This window comes from Hyla sarda, chromosome 6, assembly GCF_029499605.1.
Source record: "Hyla sarda isolate aHylSar1 chromosome 6, aHylSar1.hap1, whole genome shotgun sequence".
Lineage (NCBI taxonomy): Eukaryota > Metazoa > Chordata > Amphibia > Anura > Hylidae > Hyla > Hyla sarda.
In genome coordinates this window covers 166310757-166335408 of record NC_079194.1, presented here as the reverse complement: position 1 = coordinate 166335408, position 24652 = coordinate 166310757, and the positions used below count along the sequence as shown (strand labels likewise).

The 24652-nt window shown below is 42.3% G+C and overlaps 1 protein-coding gene across 3 annotated transcripts in view; it reads right to left on the bottom strand.

Moving 5' to 3' along the window:
- Positions 1 to 872: 872 nt before the first annotated feature.
- Positions 873 to 24652, bottom strand: part of LOC130276396 (histamine H3 receptor-like) — a 37499-nt gene continuing 13719 nt past the window's right edge. The window contains exon 3 of one of the 3 annotated variants that reach the window (XM_056525700.1): positions 873 to 5217. In XM_056525700.1, coding sequence (XP_056381675.1) covers positions 5084 to 5217 — 134 coding nt within the window. In that variant the 3' untranslated portion in view covers positions 873 to 5083. Of the gene's footprint in view, positions 5218 to 16683; positions 18891 to 24652 lie in introns of those variants that run through there. The other 2 variants (XM_056525699.1, XM_056525701.1) reach the window with 2 other exon arrangements.

Below are 24652 nucleotides of genomic sequence, written 5' to 3'. Positions count from 1 at the left end.
GTTTAGATTATTCAGTATTTGATGCAATTGCATCAGATTCTCTACATCTATCTGCTCCAGTTCTTAGCCTTTTGCTTCCCTCCAGATGAGTGGAAATTACATTTACTGCACTACACAGACTCCTTGACACAGGTCTCTAGACCAAATGTTTGGACTTATTACATCTATGATTTATCTATTTGGCACCAATAAATCATTCACATTATTTTGCAACGTGATACTCTTTACAACATTTGCATTTCTTCTAGATACAAAAAGTATTATTATTATTTCCACTGCTTCAAGTCAGAGTTTGACCTTATCACAAATCAGTATTATGTTACTAATATTCTTAGTTCTCTGGGAAGTATTGTAGTATTGTCATATATAGTCTTCTCAAACTTTTTCTACTTAGGCCTCACCAGCTTATCCACATTGATGCCCACCAATCAATGCATATGACTTCATGAAGACAATTCTGCCATACAGCACCCATATTACTCCCATCAGCTCCAACAACATACCATCACAATGGGCACATAATGTTTGGCACTGCCAAACAAATCCCACTATGCAGCAGAACACACTACTCTAGCAGTGTCAAATACCACAGTGCAGCACAAAATTTCTCTCCAGCAGCACCAAAGAAATATCACAGTGCAGGAAAAGATACCTCTCCAGCAACACCAACATAAAACCAAAGTAAAGCACAAAATACCTCTCCAGCAACACCAACATATACCAAAGTAAAGCACAAAATACCTCTCCAGCAACACCAACATATACCAAAGTAAAGCACAAAATACCTCTCCAGCAACACCAACATATACCAAAGTAAAGCACAAAATACCTCTCCAGCAACACCAACATATACCAAAGTAAAGCACAAAATACCTCTCCAGCAACACCAACATATACCAAAGTAAAGCACAAAATACCTCTCCAGCAACACCAACATATACCAAAGTAAAGCACAAAATACCTCTCCAGCAACACCAACATATACCAAAGTAAAGCACAAAATACCTCTCCAGCAACACCAACATATACCAAAGTAAAGCACAAAATACCTCTCCAGCAGCCACTCTGCTCTCCACACTGTAGCCACTCTGCCGACTGCATGTAGGACCTTTGAACTCATAATCATGTAACCATAATGTTATAGAAGGTCCACTCTAACCACAGAGACTGCACTGATAATGCAATTTTTTAAAATTTTTTTTGCTTTGAAGTCCCTGCTTTGTGTTAATGTCTGTCACACGAGGGGGCCCGGTGCTTCACCAGAAAGTGATCTCCACCTCTCAGTTTGAAAAATGCTGATATAGTAGACAGTTTTGTAGTATTATTCTTATAAAAGACAGTATTACAGAAGTTATATCTTTGAACATAGGTCACAGTAATATTGTAATAATGTTTTTTTTAAACAAAAGGGACTGTATTATAGTAGCTATATTCTTAACCATAAAAGGCAGTATCAAAAAGTCATATTCGTGTTTAAAATGGCAGCATGATAGTAAATATATTCTTGCACATAGAGGCAGCATTTAAATAGTTACATTCTTGAACATAGGGGGTAGTGTTACAGTAGTTGTATTTTTGAACATAGGACACTGTATTACAGTTTTTGTTTACACAGATCTACCACAGCTGGTTTAAAAACATTTTGTGGTTATTAGTTGTAAGTACGGTATATGTACACAATTTACTATCATGACAGACTTCAACAAGCGAAGAACATTTGCTTCTGTTTTGTGTTTAACATGATTAAGTTGTTCCGTCATGGAGCATTTCATTTCAGACAGTAATGCCTTTTCATGGGGTAAATGCAGACGACAATTCTGGTACAGATGGCTCCTAACCTTCAATTCATTTTCGTGGCTACTTTTAATAACAATCTGTCATAAACTCCTTCTGAAGAGGACAATAATTACGAGAAGCAATAATGCGCTCCCACTCACTGACAGTGCAGTCCTGAGAAACCTCATTTTACATATTTTATTGAGAAAAAACATCTAATTATAATTGCATTGTGTACAGAGAAGCACATTATAGTTATTTTATAATAGTGTTGTTTTATAATTGTATTACAATGGTTAGCATTACTGGGAATATAATAGCGTACAATAGTTATGAGTCCCCGACCTGCCATCTACTAGCCCCTAAAATCTGGATCCAGCCTCTATAATTGGTATTAAAGGGGTATTCCAGGATTTTTTTTATTTGACTATGCTACAGGGGCTGTAAAGTTAGTGTAGTTCATAATATAGTGTCTGTACCTGACAGTTTTCTCACAATTCTTCTGTGATTTTCACCCCAATATTTATTTTTATCAGCATACAAAATGACTGTTGTATCACATTTTTCCCAGGTTGCAATGTGGTCGAGACCTGACTCACTAGTCAGCTGTTGACAGGGAGCCTGTCTGCTTCAATGGCTGGAGAGATCGCTTGGTGGGAGAGAGATCAATCTGCAACTAATGCAACAGCTGTAGGCACCCTGATTGAAAACCACAGGTCTTTTGAATGGATGCAGCTCATTTATGGTTCAATGGGTCGGGTGGCTGATGTGTGGGAGGGAGGAAAATGGAATTATGGGATTTGTAGGCAAAAGAAGAAAACTCAAAAAGGAAATACCAGTTCACAAAAAGCTAGCCACAGTGTTATGGTAATCTCACAGCATAGCCATTTAGCCCCAAGACAAGCGCAGATCCTTCCCAAGCATGTCCATTACGGTCTGCCAGGTAAGTACTAAAATCACCTTATGGTAGATAACCCCCTTTAACTTTATTTTATATCTATATTGGCTACTGGCCTATTCACTTACTAACAAAGCCCTGTTTTTTAAATCTGACATATACTTAATGCAGGAATACATTTTTAACACTTTTACTTGCTATCTACTTGACATAGGGTACTGTGTTATTTACTCGACATAGGGTTGTTTTACTTTTTATGGTAAATCAGTTATTATTGAAGAATCAAATAGAAAAACCACAAACAAACCCATAATGCTATATCAATAAATTGGGAGGTGGCAGAATGAACCAACATAGCTGTGCATCTGTGCAAAAAGGGTATTACTCTGGAAGAGGCAATGTCACATACATATTACACACAATAATGAGCCCAGAAGGAAAAGATTCCATCCCGCAGAGATAAAACAGATGAGATAGATCAACAGGAAAGAAAAACAACAGGGATGGCACACTACACAACCACAGAGAATGGACAACAAGAAGGAAGGGGAGGTGTAGGGAAGAGGGGAAAAGGAGAAACAAGAAAGAAAGAGAAAAAGAGAGGTGGGGGTAATAGAGAGAAAGAAAAGAATAAGGCCCAAAAGACTAAGTAAGGGCCCACAACATCTCTACAACAGAGTAGAAAATCAAACTTGCACAGAAGACAACTTACAAAAAGCATCCCAAAACACAACTGAACAACCCAGCGTATCTGATAAAATGTTTCCATTCAATTAAATCTTGGCTGGTGGACTAGAGGTCTTCCAATGACGAAGAATTACGGGCCTTGACACACCAAAAAGTGCCACAGGAGGTCTTTCATTCCTCAAGAGAGAGCTCCAGGTAGTAGAGATAATAATGCCACCTAAGACAATGGGGAAATATTACAGGAACGCACCTGATTAAACAGTGCGAAAACTGCAAACCAGAAAGGGCGAATCAGCCGTCAGTCCCACAAATTGTTTTTCATTTTAATGACACATGGTACCTTATTTTAGTAATAAGTTTTGGGAAATATGCTCTACATTTATTTTTGAAAAACATGAAAAAATTTATAAAATATGTAAAAAGTTCATTGTCTTTAAAATTTGCTTTCCCTGCTTGCGAGCCAAATTGTTATACAATGGTCAAGTGCATCTCCAATGATGCTGCAGCAGAAGGATACCAGTGGGAGTTCTGGAAAATCTGTAGACCGAATACAGCGCATGGATGTGACCTAAGTATGAAGGCAGCAAGGGGCAGGACACATGCTTAAGTCCTGGCCATAAGTTGCATGTGTATAAAACAGAGGCCAATTGGAGAGACATTGCCACATACTGCAAGGTGGCTTATAAAATGTTGTTATCATCAGAGCATTTCATCCTTCAAAATTGATCTTTAGAGAGTTGGAGAACTAAAAATGTCCCTACAGGATATACATGAAATGGATCTACTGTTAGAAAAAATTTGAAGCACAAGCTGGGGACTTAAAGGGATATTCCAGTGGAAAACTTTTTTTTTTTAAATCAACTGATGCCAGAAAGTTAAACAAATTTGTAAATTATTTCTATTAAAAAATCTTAATCCTTCCAGTACTTATTAGCGGCTGTATACTACAGAGGAAATTATTTTCTTTTTGGATTTCTTTTCTGTTACGACCACAGTGCTCTCTGCTGACACCTCTGTCCATGTCAGGAACTGTCCAGAGCAGAAGAAAATCCCCATAGCAAACATATGCTGCTCTGGACTGTTCCTAAAATGGACAGGTGTGAGCAGAGAGCACTGTGGTCGTGACAGAAAAAAATCCAAAAAGACTAAATTTAATAAGTTAATTTGTTTTCCCTTCGTCTCCTTAGCAGCACAATGTGGGGTGTCTTGGCCCCTGTGAGCTAAATAGGACCGGAATTTTTTAATGAAATCAAACAAAACATAGGGACCTCCCCTCACAATGACTATAAAACACCCTACTCACATTAGGACAGTGAGTAAATTATCAAGTAAAAAATAAACTAATAAGGGAGGGAAGCTTGTGCTGCTGAGAAGACTAAGGGAAAATAAATTAACTTACTAAATTTAGTCTTCCCTGGCGTCCCTTAGCAACACAATGTGGGGATTTAGCAAGAATAACCCCTAGGTAGGGCTCTCCTGCCTTGCAGAATTTAGAATGTTTTTAGCGAAAATGGTTTCACTAGACAGGAAAGTATCCACTCTATAATGCTTTAAGAAGGTTAAAAGAGAGCTCTAAGTTGCAGATTGGCAGAAAGAAGAGCTGTTTAAGATAAAACTCCTGTATGCAGAATAAACAATGTCCTGCAGAAACCACTCAATTCACACCGCTGCGGCTGCATAAGAAAAGAACTTCTGGCACCGCCGGAAGTGACACGGCCGAAGCTATGTATACATGCATCTGCACTCCGACAAGATGGCGCCTCTCCGGAAGTGAAGCGCAGGCCCCAGAGCTCCAGCCCGCAGCTTCCGGTCTTCAGGAAAATGGCGGCCTGCATTGGAAATCCAGGCGAAAGGACCTAAAGAAATAAAGGATAAATAAGGTGAAAAAAACTGTGGGAAAGGGGAGCTTATTGGCGTCCATGCTTACATGTCCTGTCCCGTCCTCACTGTCCTGATGTGAGCAGGGTGTTTTATAGTCATTGTTAGGGGAGGTCCCTAAGTTTTGTTTGATTTCATTAAAAAATACCTAATTTAGGTAAAGTCCTATTTAGCTCACAGGGGTGGAGACACCCCACATTGTGCTGCTCAGGGACGCCAGGGAAGAAAATAATTTCCTTTGTAGTATACAGCCACTAATAAGTACTGGAAGGATTAAGAAGTAATTTACAAATCTGTTTAACGTTCCGGCATCAGTTGATTTAAAAGAAAAAAAAGTTTTCCACTGGATCCCCCCTTTAAGAAGCAGATCTATTCAGTGGCTTTCAGTAGGTGAGGGCGGTTGCTAATAGTCAATCTTCGTTGCCAGGTCATTACAAAGTACAGTGCACATCTGCAGAGACTTTACAAGGCTCTATCAATCATGCTGCCAGGCTGTACAAACAATTGCTGTATCATTTATGTGGCCATTTTATTCATAACTGTTGACCTCATACATGCTGTCGACAACGATAATTTAAATGGTCGCACCAAAGATTCAATTAGCCAACAAGCGTTTGCTTTTCCTTAGCTGATTTTTGGCCCTTTTAAACTGGCCAATTGTCTGGAATGAGTGTGTAAAATGGCCTTTAAAAAGTGACTATTGATCATGTTAAAAAAAGGGGGGGGGCATCAGATCCTATGTATGACTCACTGTACTTCAAAACCTATTAACAGTCTCTAAGCACAGTCATATGTGATAAAACTATATGTACAAGGATGCGTGGGAAACCGGCTACTGCCGAACCCTTTGATGCCTCGAAGTAGAGGTAGGAGCTGTGATGAACACTATAGGTGGTGCTCTGTTCGTTTGCAGATATGGTCTAGTGTAGGAAACCTGCTTGTCCATATACAATACAGTTTCTAGTAGGACAGTAGAAAATGGCACTCACCATCAATATGCGGATAAAATATTGAATACTTTATTGCGTTGCTTTAAAAAACATAATTCATGCTGGCAGGCTTGCAGGACGAGAGAGACGGAGAGACAGCGGTAGCTACTTCGCGAGTGCTCTGCGCTTCGTTAGACTGTGTCTCAAACACCTGTGCTGTGGTATAAATCTCCACCCACAGGTTGTTACAGAATACAACCCCTGTAAGTTGTGTCACCTGAAATGACACCATGGGGAGTCTGAATGTTCATCTAGGAAAATCATGATTGTTCCTGATGGGAGACACGGGGCAAGCACTCAACCTTCCATGTTGACAATATGGCCTTCAGGAGTAACTAAAATCTATGTAATTTAAATGTATTTCTGAAATGCATGCACTTTAAATAGGATGCACTGTTGCAAATACAAAATGGTGCATGGAATATACCTCCCCCCAATAACCCCAATGTCCAGGTGGATCAGAGATACAGTATATCAGTAACAAAAAAGTAATAGTTCAGTTAAGGGAGTGTGGTGTGTAGATTCCTGTTATTTTTAAAGTGAATACCTTCGTAGCTGACACTGAACTATAGGGCAGATTTGAATACCATGTTAAAGAGTCAAGAGTCTCTGCAGAATAGATGCCATGTGCAAAACTTAGGGTGAAACTGCTGCACATATATACTGTGGATTTTATTGCACAAAGACTAGTACAAAAGAATATATACACTGCTCAAAAAAGTAAAGGAAACACTAAGATGACACATCCTGGAACTGAATGAATGAACTAATTGTATGAAATACTTTCGTCTTTACATAGATGAATGCGCTGACAACAAAATCACACAAAAATCTTAAATGGAAATCAAATTTATCAACCCATGGAGGTCTGGATATGGAGTCACACTCAAAATCAAAGTGGAAAACCACATTACAGGCTGATCCAACTTTGATGTAATGTCCTTAAAGCCAGTCAAAATGAGGCTCAGTAATGTGTGTGTGGCCTCCATGTGCCCGTATGACCTCATTACAACACCTGGGCATGCTCCTGATGAGGTGGCAGACAGTCTGTGGTGCAACGTGGCATTGGTGGATGGAGCGAGACATGATGTCCCAGATGTGCTCAATCGGATTCAGGTCTGGGGAACGGGTGGGCAAGTCCATAGCATCAATGCCTTCCTCTTGCAGGAACTGCTGACTCACTCCAGCCACATAAGGTCTAGCATTGTCTTGCATTAGGAGGAACCCAGGGCCAACCGCATCAGCATATGGTCTCACAAGGGGTCTGAGGATCTCATCTCAGTACCTAATGGCAGGCTACCTCTGGCAAGCACATGGAGGGCTGTGCGGCCCACCAAAGAAATGCCACCCCACAGCATCACTGACCCGCCGCCAAACCGGTCATGCTGGAGGATGTTGCAGGCAGCAGAACGTTCTCCACGGCGTCTCCAAACTCTGTCACGTCTGTCACATGTGCTCAGTGTGAACCTGCTTTAAACTGTGAAGAGCACAGGGTGCCATTGGCAAATTGGCCAAACTTGGTGTTCTCTGGAAAATGCCAAATGTCCTGCACGGTGTTGGGCTGTAAGCACAACCCCCACCTGTGGATGTCAGGCCCTCATACCACCCTCATGGAGTCTGTTACTGACCGTTTGAGTGGACACATGCACATTTGTGGCCTGCTGGAGGTCATTTTGCAGGGCTCTGGCAGTGCTCCTCCTTGCACAAAGGCGGAGGTAGCGGTCCTGCTGCTGGGTTGTTGCCCTTCTATGGCCGCTCTACGTCTCCTGATGTACTGGCCTTTCTCCTGGTAATGCCTCCATGCTCTGGACACTACTATGACAGACACAGCAAACCTTGCCACAGCTCACATTGATGTGTCATCCTGGATGAGCTGCACTACATGAGCCCCTTGTGTGGGAGGTAGATTCCATCTCATGCTACCACTAGAGTGAAAGCACCGCCAGCATTCAAAAGTGACCAAAACATCAGCCAGGAAGCATAGGAATTGAGAAGTGGTCTGTGGTCACAACCTGCAGAACCACTCCTTTATTGGGGTGTCTTGCTAACTGCCTATAATTTCCACCTGTCGTCTGTTCCATTTGCACAACAGCATGTGATAATGATTGTCAATCAGGGTTGCTTCCTGAGTGGACGGTGAGATTTCACAGAAGTGTGATTGACTTGGAGTTATATTGTGTTGTTTAAGTGTTCGCTTTATTTTTTTGAGCAGCGTAGAAACAAAGTTCACAAATGGCGGCCTTTGTGAACTTTATATATATATATATATATATATATATATATATATATTGCTTTGTGCTAGTCTTTGTGCAGTCCCTGTATCTGAAGAAGGAGACTTATGTTCTCTGAAAGCGCTTATAATATGACAATAATTTCTAGCATCTTTTATTTATACTTTTGGATGCCTGCAGTTTTAGTACCAATCTTATTATCAAAACACAGATAAGCTTTATTGTGAAAAATAGACTTTACATTTGAAATCAATAAAATTAGGGGAATATAGGCAGCATGATAAACAATACAGAAGAAAAGGTGGCGGTAGAGAAAAGGTAAACACAGAGTACAGACATATGTAAATGTCAGATATATATGTAAACAGCATTAAAGTGTGCGCTCATTAGATAGGGAATAAATGCATATTGCAAAATGCGTGTTTCACATGTAGGCTTTGTCATGCTCCCCTGACGAAGCCTACATGAGAAATGTGCGTTGGGGTGCGTTGGGGTTGCAGATGGTTTGGTCCTTAATAGGGTGCATGGCAGGTATACATATGTCCTTTGGATTTTTTGGAGTAAGTTTTGTCTGCTCTGTAATACTTATTGTCTTGCTCCATTACCTTTAGTACATTAGGTGCATGCTCTTAATGTTTGCGATAAGCATTTATTCCCTATCTAATGAGCGCACACTTTTATGCTGTTTACATGTACTCTGTGTTTACCTTATCACTACCGCCGCCTTATCTTCTGTATTGTTTACCATGGTGCCTATATTTCCCTATTTTGCTTAGAGGTACTATTGAGCACTGCTTTACTCGACTTCTTCCTCACACATACACACATACACATTGGCTCTGCCAAACACCATTGTCTTATCGAATGCAATGCAATCATTTTCTCTGACAGGGGCATGGATACAGACAGGACATAAATGGCAACTCTAATTCCGTAAGACCACTGTTAACACTATCACATCAGCATGGTATCATTCTAGTAGTACCCTTATACAGAGATAGAGATGCTGACATTAGCATGTTTTACCTATTCTTTAGGCTCTTCTCAAATGCATCCATGGGGGTCCACACAACATATGATTAGGGATGAGCGTATATTTTTACATTTGTTTTTGGGGTCTGAATCGAATTGGTTATTTATTTCGATTCAGTTTCCAATGCCAATTCAGATGCCACAGCAGAGAAAATGAATGTGCTGGCACCTGATGCTACGCGTGTACATTTTAGAAGTCAGATGTATAAACAGGCCCTCCCATTGTGTGTTTATACCAAAGTAGAAGGTGTTGCTCAGCTGTGAATGGTGACTTTTGTGGTGTGGAATAACACTTTTGTGGTGTGGGAGCTGTAAATCACTGTCTATGTCAGTGTTTTCCAAGCAGGTAGCCACCAGTTGTTGCAAAACTACAACTCCCAGCATGCCCGGACAGCCGAAGGCTGTCTGGGCATGCTGGGAGTTGTAGTTTTGCAACAGCTGGGGGCACCCCGCTTGGGAAACACTGGTCTATGTAGAGGACAGGAGCTTCTTCGGGGTCCTGTACAGTACACGCAATGTCCTAAAAAGTAACATGGAGTCTCCCTCACCTGGTGTCCAAAGGAGCAGGTAACCCTGGTACAGGTAAAGTGTACAGAACATGTAATATCTCTCTGTGCTGTATGGGGCGCTACCAGACATCAGTCAGTGCATACGCTTCAGTAATACAGGGGTTTTACCAGTAAATTGCCCATTCCGATTGGTCAGTTCTTTCGGCCATTGACAAGTTTCACAGATCTGGACTGTCTTTGTCCCAATGGTCATTGTATGTTGAGTTTGGATTCAACTTACAATGGTCCAGAAAAGACCATTGTATGTTGAAACTATTGTATGCTGAGGCCATTGTAAGTTGAGGGATCACTGTACTGAGCTGATGTACTGCTGAGACGCATAGGAACTGCTGTGAACATCCAATGCTGTGAGGACTTTACTGCTGCTCCAGGGTAGCGATCAGAGTGGGTGGGTGAGCTAGTAATACTGTATATGTGTACATATACAAGTTGCCAGGTTAGATTAAATAAAAATAAATCTGAACAAAGTTCTCCACTGTTGCAAGATGCCCATTCCCTTCTGCTCACCAGTTTGGCAATAGTGGGGGTTTATGACTGACAAGTACGTATTTATTTATTTAGCCCAAGCGGGCCACTTTTAAAAGAAAAATATATATCACAATGAACAATCCCTTTAAAGCATACCTCTAATGCTATGGTAAATTTTCTGAAAAGTACAAGTTTTAAAATGAGTCAATTTAAATTTGGCACCTTAATCCCTGAATAGGGCACCGTTGTGCCCACTGTATATAACAAGGCACTATGAGACAGTGCAATGGTCCCCACAGCACTTGTCTCCAGCACCAGACCCAGTCTCATAGATTTATATTATACTGGGTCTCATACTGGATTCAGGTGCGGTGAAGACAAAGCAGGAAGAATAAAAATATTCAGCATGGAACAGGAAAAATGGTGCCTTGTTCACGGATTTAGATGCCAAATTTTAGATAAAAGTGACCATCTGAGAATACCTTCAAATAGAAACTGTTGGCTGCATATAAACCCCTCCCCTTCTGTGGCCCTGTGATGAGGGATTGGGCAGCAAAAACAGAACTGATGGAAAGTATGCATATTAAGAAAGAATACAGTGCAGGGCATCTATAAAGGTATTTGCTTGAACACAGGGACCCCATGATCTTCTATTGCCTGGGGGCCCTATGAGATGTGAGCTCATACTGGTAGGGTAATGCAAATGTCGGCAAATATCAACACTGCTGTTTTATCAAATTTTTAAAATACTGATCATACCCAGTCAACGGCAGGATAAGCAAAAGCATCCAGTGATGCTCCAGACTGCCATGAGATCCTTAAAGGGGTACTATCATGCTAACAACTTATCCCCTATCTAAAGGGGGGGCGATCCAGCATTAAGCATCCTGCTTTCATCAGGCCCGGAGCAAACATCGCTCTGGGTCTGATAACTGCCGATCACGGGGCCGGAGTATCGTGACGTCACGGCTCCGCCCCCATGTGACGTCACGCTCCGCCCCTTCAATGTAAGTCTATGGCAGGGCGCAAGACGGCTGTCTCGCCCCTGCCATAGACTTGCACAGGCCCCGTCATCAGACCCAGAGCGGATGTTCGCTCCGGGGCCTGATGAGAGCGGGGTGCTGCTTGTGAGATCGTGGGGGTCCCCAGCGGCAGGACCCCGCGCGATCAGGCAACTTATCCCCTATCCTTTAGATAGGGGATAAGTTGTCAGCACGGTAGTACCCCTTTAAAGGGGTACTCTGGTGGTAAAAAAAAAAATTTCAATCAACTGGTGCAAAAAATTTTAACAGATTTGTAAATTACTTCTATTTAAAAATCCTAATCCTTCCAGTACTTATCAGCTGCTGTATGCTCCAGAGGAAGTTGTATAATTTTTTTCTCCCTGACCACAGTGCTCTCTGCTGACTCCTCTGTCCATGTCAGGAACTATCCAGAGCAGGAGCAAATCCCCATAGCAAACCTCTTCTGCTCTGGACAGTTCCTGACATGGACAGGGGTGTCAGCAGAGAGCACTGTGGCCAAGCAGAAAATAATTACACAACTTCCTGTGGAGCATACAGCAGCTGGTAAATTCTGGAAGGTTTAAGATTTACAAATCTGGACAAAGAAAAAATTCCTTGGGGCTCTACATAAAACAGAATCCTAAATCGAGGATACTGTGATACACATTACCCTATGTGCCCAGGACAAAAGAGAAAAATTCTGATTAAAAAACAGTCCTGCTAGGTTAAGGATATGAAAATGAAAGATAAGACAAGGGGAAATATGTCCAATAGATTAAATTACAATTTATTTAAAATATACTAAATGTCTTCTGCAGGGCCCTTGCACCATAAGTTAAAAATAAAAAGAAAGTAATAAAAAAGGTGTGCTAAAAATTATAATGATGATAATATGCAGAAATGAATTCCCAATTTGGCATACAGTCTTACTGGGAGGGCTTAGAGACTCTCAGCTTTTTATTAGTGTATTGTACTGATACAGTAATAGGAGGATGATTTTCTCCGCACTATGATGTTATACAGTGATACGGCATTAATCCAATGTGATGGCTCGGGCCGTGCCGTGTTAGAAACCGAAAGTAAATTTAGCGGGTGCTGGGATGTGTGCTCAGCAGCGCTGCAGTACCCCTATTTCCCTCCCACTCTACCCTGACGGCGCAGGGCTATGTGCAGTTGTGTCTTTGAGTGGGATGGGGATTAGGTAAACGTGCCAGGCTAAGCCCTCCCAGTAAGACTGTATGCCAAATGGGGAATTCATTTCTGCAAGCAATTTTAACAAGTCTGCATATTATCATTATCATTTTTAGCACACCTTTTTTATTACTTTATTTTTATTTCTAACTTATGTCCGATGCAAGGGCCCTGCAGAAGACATGTATATTTTAAATAAATTGTAATTTAATCTATTGGACATATTTCCCCTTGTCTTTTCTTTCTTTTCTTCCATTTTCATTTTCATATCCTTAACCTAGCAGGACTGTTTTTTAATCCAAATATTTTCTCTAATTTACAAATCTCTTTAACTTTTTTGCACCAGTTGATTGTAAAAAATGTGTTTCCCACCAGAGTACCCCTTTCACTTCCCCAGCACATCATCTCGACTTCATAAACCTTCTTTTGGATGGAATTCCACTAAGGTTTGTCAGCGCAAAAAAATGCCCCCCCAAAAAAGGCCCATTCTGCCGCACAGCGGCTGTGGGCAGATGTTATCTGCAAGTCAATAGGGAACTAAAAAAGGCCATATCTACTTGACGTTTTTCAGTTTGTTTGTTTTTAATCCGTTTGGCGTTTTCTGCTTTTTTGAGCTCAGTAGCATGTTGACCTCATGTTGAGACTTTGCCGTTTTTGGGGGAAAATCTTGGCATTTTTTTTCATAGAAGTCTATAGGAGGGAAAAAACGCCATGTGGGTTTTAGCATTGGTGTTTTTGTGGGCGGTTTTTATTCTTTTCTTTTTTATTACTTTAGAGATACAACAAAAAAGGGATGGAATTAGCTTTTTTTAAATAAAATTTTGTAGGTTACCATAAAAAAAAGTTTCAGTAGGGATGGAAAAAATTGTAGGGAACAAAATTTGTATATTATAGAACAAAATTTGTATTAATTTTCAATCAGGGACCAATTCATGTGAGCGGGCAGGGACATAAAAATGTGTCCGGCAATATTAAGAATGTAGAAAGGGGCCATGTAATTGTTAAAAATATCATTTTTTAATTAATTTTGTGAAACTTTTTATTAACATGTATTTTAATAATGTGTTTTTTAAAGTTTGTTTGATTTTTACTACTTTTCAACTTTATTCTCTCTATTTTATACATTATTTAGGTACTACTACTCCCAGCATGGAACAGACTGTTCCATGCTGGGAGCTTTAGTACCTGCACTAAGAGACAGATTGTCCTTTATAATTGTTACGCCGAGCGCTCCGGGTCCCCGTTCCTCCCCGGAGCGCTCGCCTCATCCTCGTTGCTGCAGCGCCCCGGTCAGATCCACTGACCGGGTGCGCTGCGGTACCGCCTCCAGCCGGGATGCGGTTCGCGATGCGGGTGGCGCCCGCTCGCGATGCGCACCCCGGTCCCCGTACCTGACTCGCTCTCCGTCGGTCCTGTCGGGTCTCTGCGATTTAAAGGGCCAGTGCACCAATGTTGGTGCCTGGCCCAATCTTCCCAATTAGCTTAATTAGTTTCCACCTGTGCACTCCCTACTTATACCTCACTTCCCCTGCACTCCCTTGCCGGATCTTGTTGCACTTGTGCCTAGTGAAAGCGTTCCCTTGTTTGTTCCTAGCCCGTGTTCCAGACCTCCTGCCGTTGCCCCTGACTACGAACCTTGCCGCCTGCCCCCGACCTTCTGCTACGTCCGACCTTGCTTCTGTCTACTACCTTGTACCTCGCCTATCTTCAGCAGTCAGAGAGTTGAGCCGTTGCTAGTGGATACGACCTGGTCACTACCGCCGCAGCAAGTCCATCCCGCTTTGCGGCGGGCTCTGGTGAAAACCAGTAGTGACTTAGAACCGGTCCACTAGCACGGTCCACGCCAATCCCTCTCTGGCACAGAGGATCCACCTCCTGCCAGCCGGCATCGTGACAATAATCTGTAGAAGCGGGTGCCACGACTGCACTTCTCAGCAATCCCTGCTCTGAACTGTTCTGCGCTGTGATGTGAAGTTCTCTTCACATCACAGATTCATATTTGGCGCTGAGAGTTGTGATCGGCGGGAGTGTGTCGGCCAACCACAACTCTTAGTGGCATATATCAATCTGTTATGTGAAGAGAACTTCACATCATATTGGAGTACAGTGTCGGAGACCTGAGAGTTGTGGCATGCCTCCGGCTTCTACAGATAATAATAATGCTTGATAAAGGCTACTACTGCCGAAACGTTGCTCTTGATGTGGGAATAATAAAGACCACCCAGTTTCTTTGAAGATCCTTGACCTGTCTTGTGCAGTGATTTTGGACTATCTGTCCAAACTTCCTGGGCTGGCTGCCTGGGCAACCACAGGCACAGAGGTCGAACCCCGGTCCTGTCCCACCACTTTTATATATATATATATATATATATATATATATATATATATATATATATATGCCGCTCAGAGCTGTGATTGGACGGAACCGTCTTTTCCATGCTGGGAGTATTAGTAGTATCTAAATAATGTCAAAAATAGAGAGAATAAAGTTGAAAAGTAGTAAAAATCAAACACACTCTATAAAACAAACACATTATTAAAATACATTATTAATAAAAAGTTTCACAAAATTAAATTAAAAAAATATGTAATTTTTACAATTACATGGCCCCATTATCCATTTTCTATATTGTCGGTTACATTTTTATGTCCCTGCCCGCTCACATAAATTGGCCCTTGATTGAAAATTGATTAAAAAAATTTGTTCTAAAAAATATACATTTTGTTTCCTACAAATTTTTCCATCCTTACTGCATCCTTTTATTTTTTTTGGTACGCAACAAAATAAAAAATTGCCCACAGGGAAACTGCCAAAGGGCCAAAAAAATTTCCACACAAAGGTAAAAACTCCAGAGAAAAAAAAAAAACGCAAAAATGCAGGGAAAATCATTGGCAATTTTTCTGGTATTTTTTTTACCCTAAAAAAATGTCAGAACAAAATCTCTGTGGAATCCAAGCTTTAATAGTGTCATCATGCCTCCTAAGTTTTTTTTAAGGAAATATTGCCATAAGGCAAAAGTAATTTGACCTATATTCACAGTCCAATAAAGAAAGTAGCCGCAGCCTTCACCATGCCATGTAAACTCTATTCAGAAAACATATAGACCATGATGAAGCTCTGAGTCAGTTAAATGACGGTCGTCTGTTTTATGTATCCTGTGACTGTTTTCTGGATAAAGTTTACATTGCATGGTGCATGCTGTAGCTACTATCTTTACTGGACAGTTTCCACCATCATGGAGTACAAGAGTGCACCACCTTGTGGTTTTATCGAAACAAGTTTTTCACTGTATGGGGAAGGTTTCAGCAGTGCCAGTCTATTACTTGCTTGTTTACCTATAATCCCAGCTGAGGTGTTTTATGAAGATTTTAAGTCTTCAAGCTATACTCACATGTTGAATTTGTACAGTGTTTTGACCATGTTTTTCCAAAGATTGTGTAAAAATAGTTCTGTTTTTCTGATTTCATAACAATCAAAAACAGAAAAAAGGCATAAAAACTGTAAAGTGTGAACACATACTCGGAGGAGGTATATAACTACTATATATTCTGATCCCATAGAGGTAGCTGCAGCAGCAGCTGTATACAGATGGAGCTGGGAGGGGTGGGATCAGGTAGGTGATTATGCTGCAGCAGCAGCACTACACAGATGGAGCTGGGAGGGGTGGGATCAGGTAGGTGATGCTGCAGCAGCAGCAGTATACAGATGGAGCTGGGAGGGGTGGGATCAGGTAGGTGATGATGCTGCAGCAGCAGTATACAGATGGAGCTAGGAAGGGGTGGGATCAGGTAGGTGATGATGCAGCAGCAGCAGCAGCAGCACTACACAGATGGAGCTGGGAGGGGTGGGATAAGGTAGGTGATGCTGCAGCAGCAGCAGTATACAGATGGAGCTGGGAGGGGTGGGATCAGGTAGGTGATGATGCTGCAGCAGCAGTATACAGATGGAGCTAGGAAGGGCTGGGATCAGGTAGGTGATGATGCAGCAGCAGCAGCAGCAGTACTACACAGATGGAGCTGGGAGGGGTGGGGAGAGATCAGGAAGATGATGGTGTCATCCTGTGGTTCACAAAGAAATTAGCTCAACCAGTACTGACTACTTCCTCTAAGCACTTTCTGTGGATCAGACTGGTGATCACGTGGCCATACTACAGTAATAAGATGCAGATACAACTGCATTATAATTAAAAATATACAGGAAACAGGAAATTATAATAATTTAAAAATACAATAGCTGGCCAAGAGGAATGCAGTTGAAAAAAGTGGCTCACTGTTTATTTTAACTTGCAGAGATACATATCAGAGGACAGTGCTATATAAATAAAGCAAACAAAATAAATATGTAGATATCTCATCTATATAGTTGAACCTAAATGGGTTTCCCATAGCAACTAATCACAGTTCATGTTTCATATCTTAACAAGCTCTGGTAAAATGAAAGCTGCTATGAGAAAACCAGACAGTTTCTCTTCTCTTACAGATGGATCATTCTGGGCCATTGAATTTGTCCCCTCATCATGAATCATCATTGTAATTGTATAGCCAATATATACCAATGCATATCTTGCCATGGGTTGCTGAACTTCATGGGCCTTATGGTGGCTATCCTACTACTATACTAGGACCTTGGGTTAATGGGGAGTTTCTGTTTGGTCAGCCCTTTAAGATACTAGGCCTTGGATTTGTGGGAAAGAAAACAATGTATCTCTATACTTCACAGTCCACTGTCTCTCATGAAACTAGTCAATTCAATTGAGTGGGTTGAACTATTAACCCCTGACAGATTGTGAAAAAATGTACTTCTTTATTAGTCGTGATTATATTATGTCCTTAAAGGAAAATTTTAGGCATTCGGTAAACTTGGGTCAATCACATTCTGGCACATAGTATTTCTTTCCACGAATACAGCTTTGAATACAAAGTCTGGGCAAATTAACTGTTTCTACAGACACTTGGCTATTCCATATGACTAGCAACTGTATGACAACAAACATTAGGTAGATATCACTAATCTCTCATAGTTTCTTCCCATCCTCATATACATATAATATGTGTAAAACAAAACTCCATAATTTCACTGTGCTACCAAAAAAGGCCCTGTGAGTGCAAAATGCCTAGAATATATCTTTTTGGATGTATTTCCTAGAGATGTCCAGTGGTCTGGTGATGACTACTTTATTGATGGCTTTGTCTATCCAGAGCAGAACGAAATCTAAATCATGAATTTTATAATCTAGGTACCTTTAAAGATGTTTGCGTATATACCGCTTACTAATTTACATAAAAATATGAGGATGTATTTTGACTTTTCCAGGACAAAGCAGCTTCATGAAGGCTTTCCTAAAACTCATATGACAGAGGGGGTAAAGTATTGGGTTGATGGCGGAATTTAACCATAGAAGCCAAAATGAGATCTCATAGAGATAATGCTGAACACAACGTCCATGGCAAGCTGCCCTGATGATCATTAACAGTGTGTAGGGTGCCCAGCAAAGGCCAAAAACACACACAATAATGGCCAAGGACTTGGCTACTCTCTTGTCTCTTGAAAGCCTAAATCTATTGGCAATACTGCTAGCCATGTCTGTCCTCACATTACTGCAGGCATTTTCCACTGTTTTGTAAAAACAGTCTTGATGTCTCTTGGTCTGAACATCTACTTGTAAAGGTGGAAGATCCTGGCTTATGTGGAGGTCCAACATATGGCTCCTGTGTCTCTGGGACCTCTGCCCTGCAGGACAAGTTTCAGTGGAGATCAAACAGGTGGTCTGTTTCTTAACATCAATGTGAGGTCTTTCAGCAGGTTTTACAAAAAATATTAGGTGTTCTTTCTTCTTCCTCTGGTAACTCATCTCACAGTGTTCCTGGCCTTGGGCCAGTTCTTCATTCCTCATCATTGTTCTCTTTTTGATATTGATATAAATGCTCAAATTAAAATAGGTGACACTAATGAATGGTGTGAAAAACTCTACAGTGGAGGCTATCATCAGGAAATACCAGTTGTAGTAAAACTCCACATAACATTCTCCTTCTGGTAAGATGGTTGTTCTTGCTATGTACTCCCAGCTGATGATCGCTGGACCATAAAGAAGGAAGGCGGCCACCCAAACGACCAACATTTTTAAGACTGCATTTCTAGTCATTCCTTTTTGGGCTCTGTAGGATACCTAATGTATAGAAACATAAGAAATTACAAATGTTATATATCCTGGAGATAAAAAGCAATATTAAAGGGGTACTTCTCTGGAAAACATTTTTTAAATCAACTGGTGCCAGAAAGTTACACAGATTTGTAAATTACTTCTATTTAAAAATCTTAATCCTTCCAGTACTTGTCAGCTGCTTTTCTTTTTGAATTTTCTTTTTCAACTTCCTTTCTGTCTGTTCACATTGCTCTCTGCTGACACCTCTGTCCATTTTAGGAACTGTACAGAGCAGGACAGGTTTGCTATGGGAATTTGCTCCTACTCTGGACAGTTCCTAAAATGGACAGATGTGTCAGAACTGTGGTCAGGCAGAAAGGAAATTCAAAAAGAAAAGAACTTCCTGTGCAACATATAGCAGGGATCTATATGTGGGAAGGATTAAGGGATATATATGTTGGAAGGATTAAGATTTTTAAATAGAAGTAATTTACAAATCTGTTTCTGGCACCAGTTGAGTTAAAAAAAATGTTTTCCCATTTTCCGGAGGAGTACCCCTTTAAGCAGCATGATAGCACAGTTCACTAAACAGTTCTGTAAAACATATGGCTATATACAAGTGACTGTACATTGTTTATACAGTGGGGCAAAAAAAATTGTTGAGCAACACAGACTTTCAACTCCCTCCAAAGGTTTTCTATGGGGTTGAGATCTGGAGACTGGTCAGGCCACTCCAGGACCTTGAAATGCTTCTTACGAAGCCACTCCTTCGTTGCCCGGGCGGTGTGTTTGGGATCATTGCCATGCTTAAAGACCCAGCCATGTTTCATCTTCAATGCCCCTACTGATGGAAGGAGGTTTTCACTCAAAATCTCACAATACATGGCCCCATTCAGTCTTTCATTTACATGGATCAGTTTCCTGGTCCCTTTGCTGAAAAACAGCCCTGAGCATGATGTTTCCACCCCCATGCTTCAGAGTAGGTATGGTGTTCTTTTGATGCAACTCAGCATTCTTTCTCCTCCAAACATGATGAGTTGAGTTTTTACCAAAAAGTTCTACTATGCAATTCTCCCAATCCTCTTCTGGATCATCCAAATGCTCTGTAGCAAACTTCAGATGGGCCCGGACATGTACTGGCTTAAGCAGGGGGAAACGTCTAGCACTGCATGATTTGAGTCCCTGGTGGCATAGTGTGTTGGTAGCCTTTGTTACTTTGGTCCCAGCTTTTGTTACTTTGGTCCCAGCTCTCTGAAGGTCATTCACTAGGTCCTCCCGTGTGGTTGTGGGATTTTTGCTCACCACTCTTGGGATCTTGCGTGGAGCCCCAGATCGAGGGAGATTATCAGTGGTCTTGTATGTCTTCCATTTTCTAATAATTGCTCCCATAGTTGATTTCTTCACACCAAACTGCTTGTCTATTGCAGATTCTGCCTTCCCAGCATGGTGCAGGTCTACAATTTTGTTTCTGGTGTCCTTTGACAGCTCTTGTGTGGAGTGTGACTGTTTGAAGTTGTGGACATGTGTCTTTTATACTGATAACAACTTCAAATAGGTGCCATTAATATACGTAACAAGTGGAGGACAGAGGAGATGCTTAAATAAGAAGTTACAGGTCTGTGAAAGCCAGCAATCTTGCTTGTTTGTAGGTGACCAAATACTTATTTTCCACTAGAATTTGCCTGGCTATTAGTTTGTACTGAGTACTTGTTTGTTGCCTATTCATGCTGGTTGTCGGACTGTCTTGAATATTCATGCCTAATCCCTGGCTGGTAGTGACTTCTGGTTCTGTTGATTTCACCCATTTACTGGACTTTGCTTAAGCTCACTACCTCTGGTACCTCTGCTGTCTACATCTCTGTGGGTAGATGATGCCTTTTCCTCTGCACCAAAACTATCTCAATCTAGGCTTTTTAGGTTGCCACAAACTTGGGGATTACCTGTGTTAAGTCAACATCTCCATAAAGGGGTTCAAAGATGAAGCCTATATAATCCCTTACCTTGTGATTGGTCTAACATGCACAAATCAGGAGACACAGGATTTACCACCACTACTGGTATGTAACAGTCAAGTTTGGTCGGTCATGGATCGATCAATGGTCAATGAACCGTCACTTTAGCTTTATGTTTCATGTTTAGTGAATTTTAACACCACAATCTCTTATGAATCGACATGAGTATATTCTTTGCATACACACAAAATAATCTCACTGCTATTTTGTATTTGAAATCTTGCAGAGTATGGCATACATTAGAGCTGAACTCCTGAATTCCCGCAGTGTCAGCATTACTAATAAATGTACGCTTGTGCTGCCAGCCCCTTTGTAGCGCTTGTTCTGCCATTATAATTGACATTAAATATAGACCCCATGAATGGTGCTGGCAATGGTAAAACACTTCTAATTACAAGGTTTCCTTCTTTAGAGCTATTTATTTCTTAATGTAGCTGGTAACAGGCTAGTTTACATGCTCCTTGTATTCAAAGAGCACAAATTGCTCATTGGTTGTGTCTCTGCTAAGCCAGTTACCGTAATTACAGGTTTGGATACATTGGTAAAGGGAAGTGCAACATGTATTGTTTCCATAAAAAGACAAAAAAAATCACGAGCTAATCAGTCTTTAGAGATATAATTCATTTGAACTCTGAGGGCCACTTGACACAAAGCTTAAAGCACTCTTGTAAATGCTCTGTTTAGTGGAAGTGTGCTGCAACTTTATTTAATAATGAAATAAGTCCTAATAGCCATGTGCTTTCTGAGGTCTATGCCAGGGTTGCAGTCCTCTCTCTTGTACAGTCAGCGCTTGCATATCCATGTGCTTGGGAGTCTGATCTCTATGTCTGAATGTAGTGCGAAGTTTCAGTTGGCTCATGCTTCATCCATCTCCAGTTGGTACCAAGATGCTGGGTATAAAATACTCTCTTGTTAGTATCAGGTTCCCACCCGTATCCACAAGATGTTCCCGACTGCCTCTTCCCTTTGTTGGCAGGGCTGTGGACAGTAGGGGGCCACTGCTTCATGTTGTTTTGTAAGTGTTCCTTGCTTTCCTCTTTTTGAAAGGAAGTTTGGCGATTGGTATTCACGTTCACAAACTATACCTTTCAACTCACTCTGACGGTTTTTCTCTTGCATCTGTCAGGTGCATATAGAGATAACGTGGGACTCTACTCTAGATGCTTGTAACGTTCCGGACAGGTAACTGAAGGTGGATCCACTGGACCAGAGGAGTGATGACGTGGGCCGTACCCAGGGAACGGAATCTAAGGAGCTACTGGTCTTCACCAGGGCCTGCCGCAAAGCGGGATAGTCTAGACTGCGGCAGGTCGTTCCACCAGATAGCGACTCGACTCCTCTGGTTGCTGAGATATGCGCGGTACAGGAGGAACAGGCAGAAGCGTAGTCACATGTAGCGAAGGTCAGGGCAGGCGGCACAGGATCAGAAGCGGTAGTCACTAGCAACAGGTCAAGGCAGGCAGCACGGGTTCAGAGGCAGAGGTCACAGGCAAGGGTTGGCAACAGGCAGGGAACACTATAATGATATGGAACGCTTTCTCTCGGCACGAGGCACAAAGATCCGGCGAGGGCAGGAAGGGGCTGGAAACCTTTATTAGAACAGTGAGGGCCAGGCACCAATCAATGGTGCGCTGGCCCTTTAAATTTCATGAAGCCGGTGCACGCGTGCCCTAAGGAGCGGGGCCGCGCGTGCCGGGAGGCAGAGGCAGTGTATGAGGACGGGGCCACGGGTAAGTGGACTTGGGATGCAGCGTGTGTGCGGGGACCGGCCGCCACACTAACCGCATCCCCGACGGAGGAGACCCTGCGCTCCCGGTCAGCGTGTCTGACCGGGACGCGCAGGGACACCGTGGACTGGGGCAGAGACAGCGAGCGCTACGATCAAGAGGAGGAGACCGGAGCGCTCACTGTTACAGTACCCCCCCCCCTTAGGTCTCCCCCTCCTTTTGGCACCAAGAAAACTGGGGATGAGGCTGCGGTCCAAGATGTTCTCCTAAGGCTCCCAGGATCCCTCCTCAGGAACACAGCCCTTCTTCCCCGGATGAGCTTGGATGCCAGAATTTCCTTGACAGAGAACACAGTTGTGCCAGTCACAGGGGTAGGGGAAGAGACCTTGGGGGAGAAGCGGTTAAAGATGGCAGGCTTTAGAAGGGAGACATGAAAAGAGTTGGGAATCCTGAGGGAAGGAGGAAGATGGAGTTGGTAGGGCACCGGGTTGATTCGCTTCTTGATTCTATAGGGTACCAAGTAGCGGGGATCCAACTTGTAGCTTGGGACCCTGAAACGTATATATTTGGAAGAGAGCCACACCTTGTCACCAGGGAAAAACTCTGGAGGAGCTCTGCGTTTTTTGTCTGGCTGAGATTTCATGCGGGCAGAGGCTTTGAGGAGAGCGGTGCGAGTCTCTCGCCAGATAGACGAGAAATCCCGGAAAAGGTCGTCAACTGCAGGTACGGGAGAAGAGGAAGTCAGCGGCAGCGGTGGAAGAGGGTGGCGACCAAAGACCACAAAAAATGGAGACTTGTTAGAGCCAGAGGAGTGCTTGTAATTATAGGAAAATTCTGCCCAGGGAAGCAGATCGGACCAGTCACTGTGTCGTGAGGAGACGAAGTGGCGTAGATAATCTCCCAAAATTTGATTCACTCGTTCCCCTTGGCCATTGGACTGAGGGTGATGGGAAGATGAGAAGTCCAACTTGACCTCGAGCTGACCACATAGCGCCCTCCAGAATTTAGAAACAAACTGTACCCCTCGGTCTGAGACAATGTGCTTGGGGAGAGCAGGGAGGCGGAAAATGTGTTGTAAAAACTGTTTGGCCAATGCTGGCGCAGACGGAAGACCGGGCAGAGGTACAAAGTGAGCCATCTTCGAGAAGCGATCTACCACGACCCAAATGACTGTCATTCCATTGGAGGAGGGAAGGCCGGTAACAAATAGTGTTGCTCACGAATATTCGCAATTCGAATATTATTCGCGAATATCGCATATTCGCGAATTCGCGAATTTCGCGAATATAGCGCTATATATTCGTAATTACTATTATTTTTTTTTTTTTTCTTCACAGTACACATCACAGTGATCACCCCTCTCTGCTTCCAGCTTGTGTGGTGTAAAGAAGGCTGTAATACTACTGTGTGAGACTGGCGCGCGAAAATTCGCATATGCGAAAATTAGCATATGCTAATTTTCGCATATGCGAAGTTTCGCGTATGCTAATTTTGTATGCGCTAATATTCACATATGTTAATTTTCGCATACACGAATGTTCGCGTATGCGAAAATATAACGAGAATATAACGAATATGCGAATATTCGTGAATATATGTCGAATATTCGTCCATATATTCGCGAATATTCGCGAATTTGAATATGGCCTATGCCGCTCATCACTAGTAACAAAGTCCATGGCGATATGGGACCACGGAGTCTCAGGAATAGGGAGGGGTAAGAGAAAACCAGCTGGCTTCTGGCGAGGCGACTTGTCCCGAGCACAAATCATACAGGCTTGGACATAGTCCGAGACATCTTTTTCCACAGTAGGCCACCAGTATCTTTGGGAGATAAGCTGGAGAGACTTCTGTACCCCAGGATGACCTGCAAATAAAGAGGCATGGTCCCACTTGAGGACATGTAGCCGCTGACATGGGGGTACATAGGACTTGCCTGGAGGGAGAGAACGCAGATCCCCTGGAGCAACGGCAAATATGCGCTCGGGCGGAATTATATGTTGGGGAGTAGTTTCGTCGCCCACCACATCGGCCTCACTTGAGGACA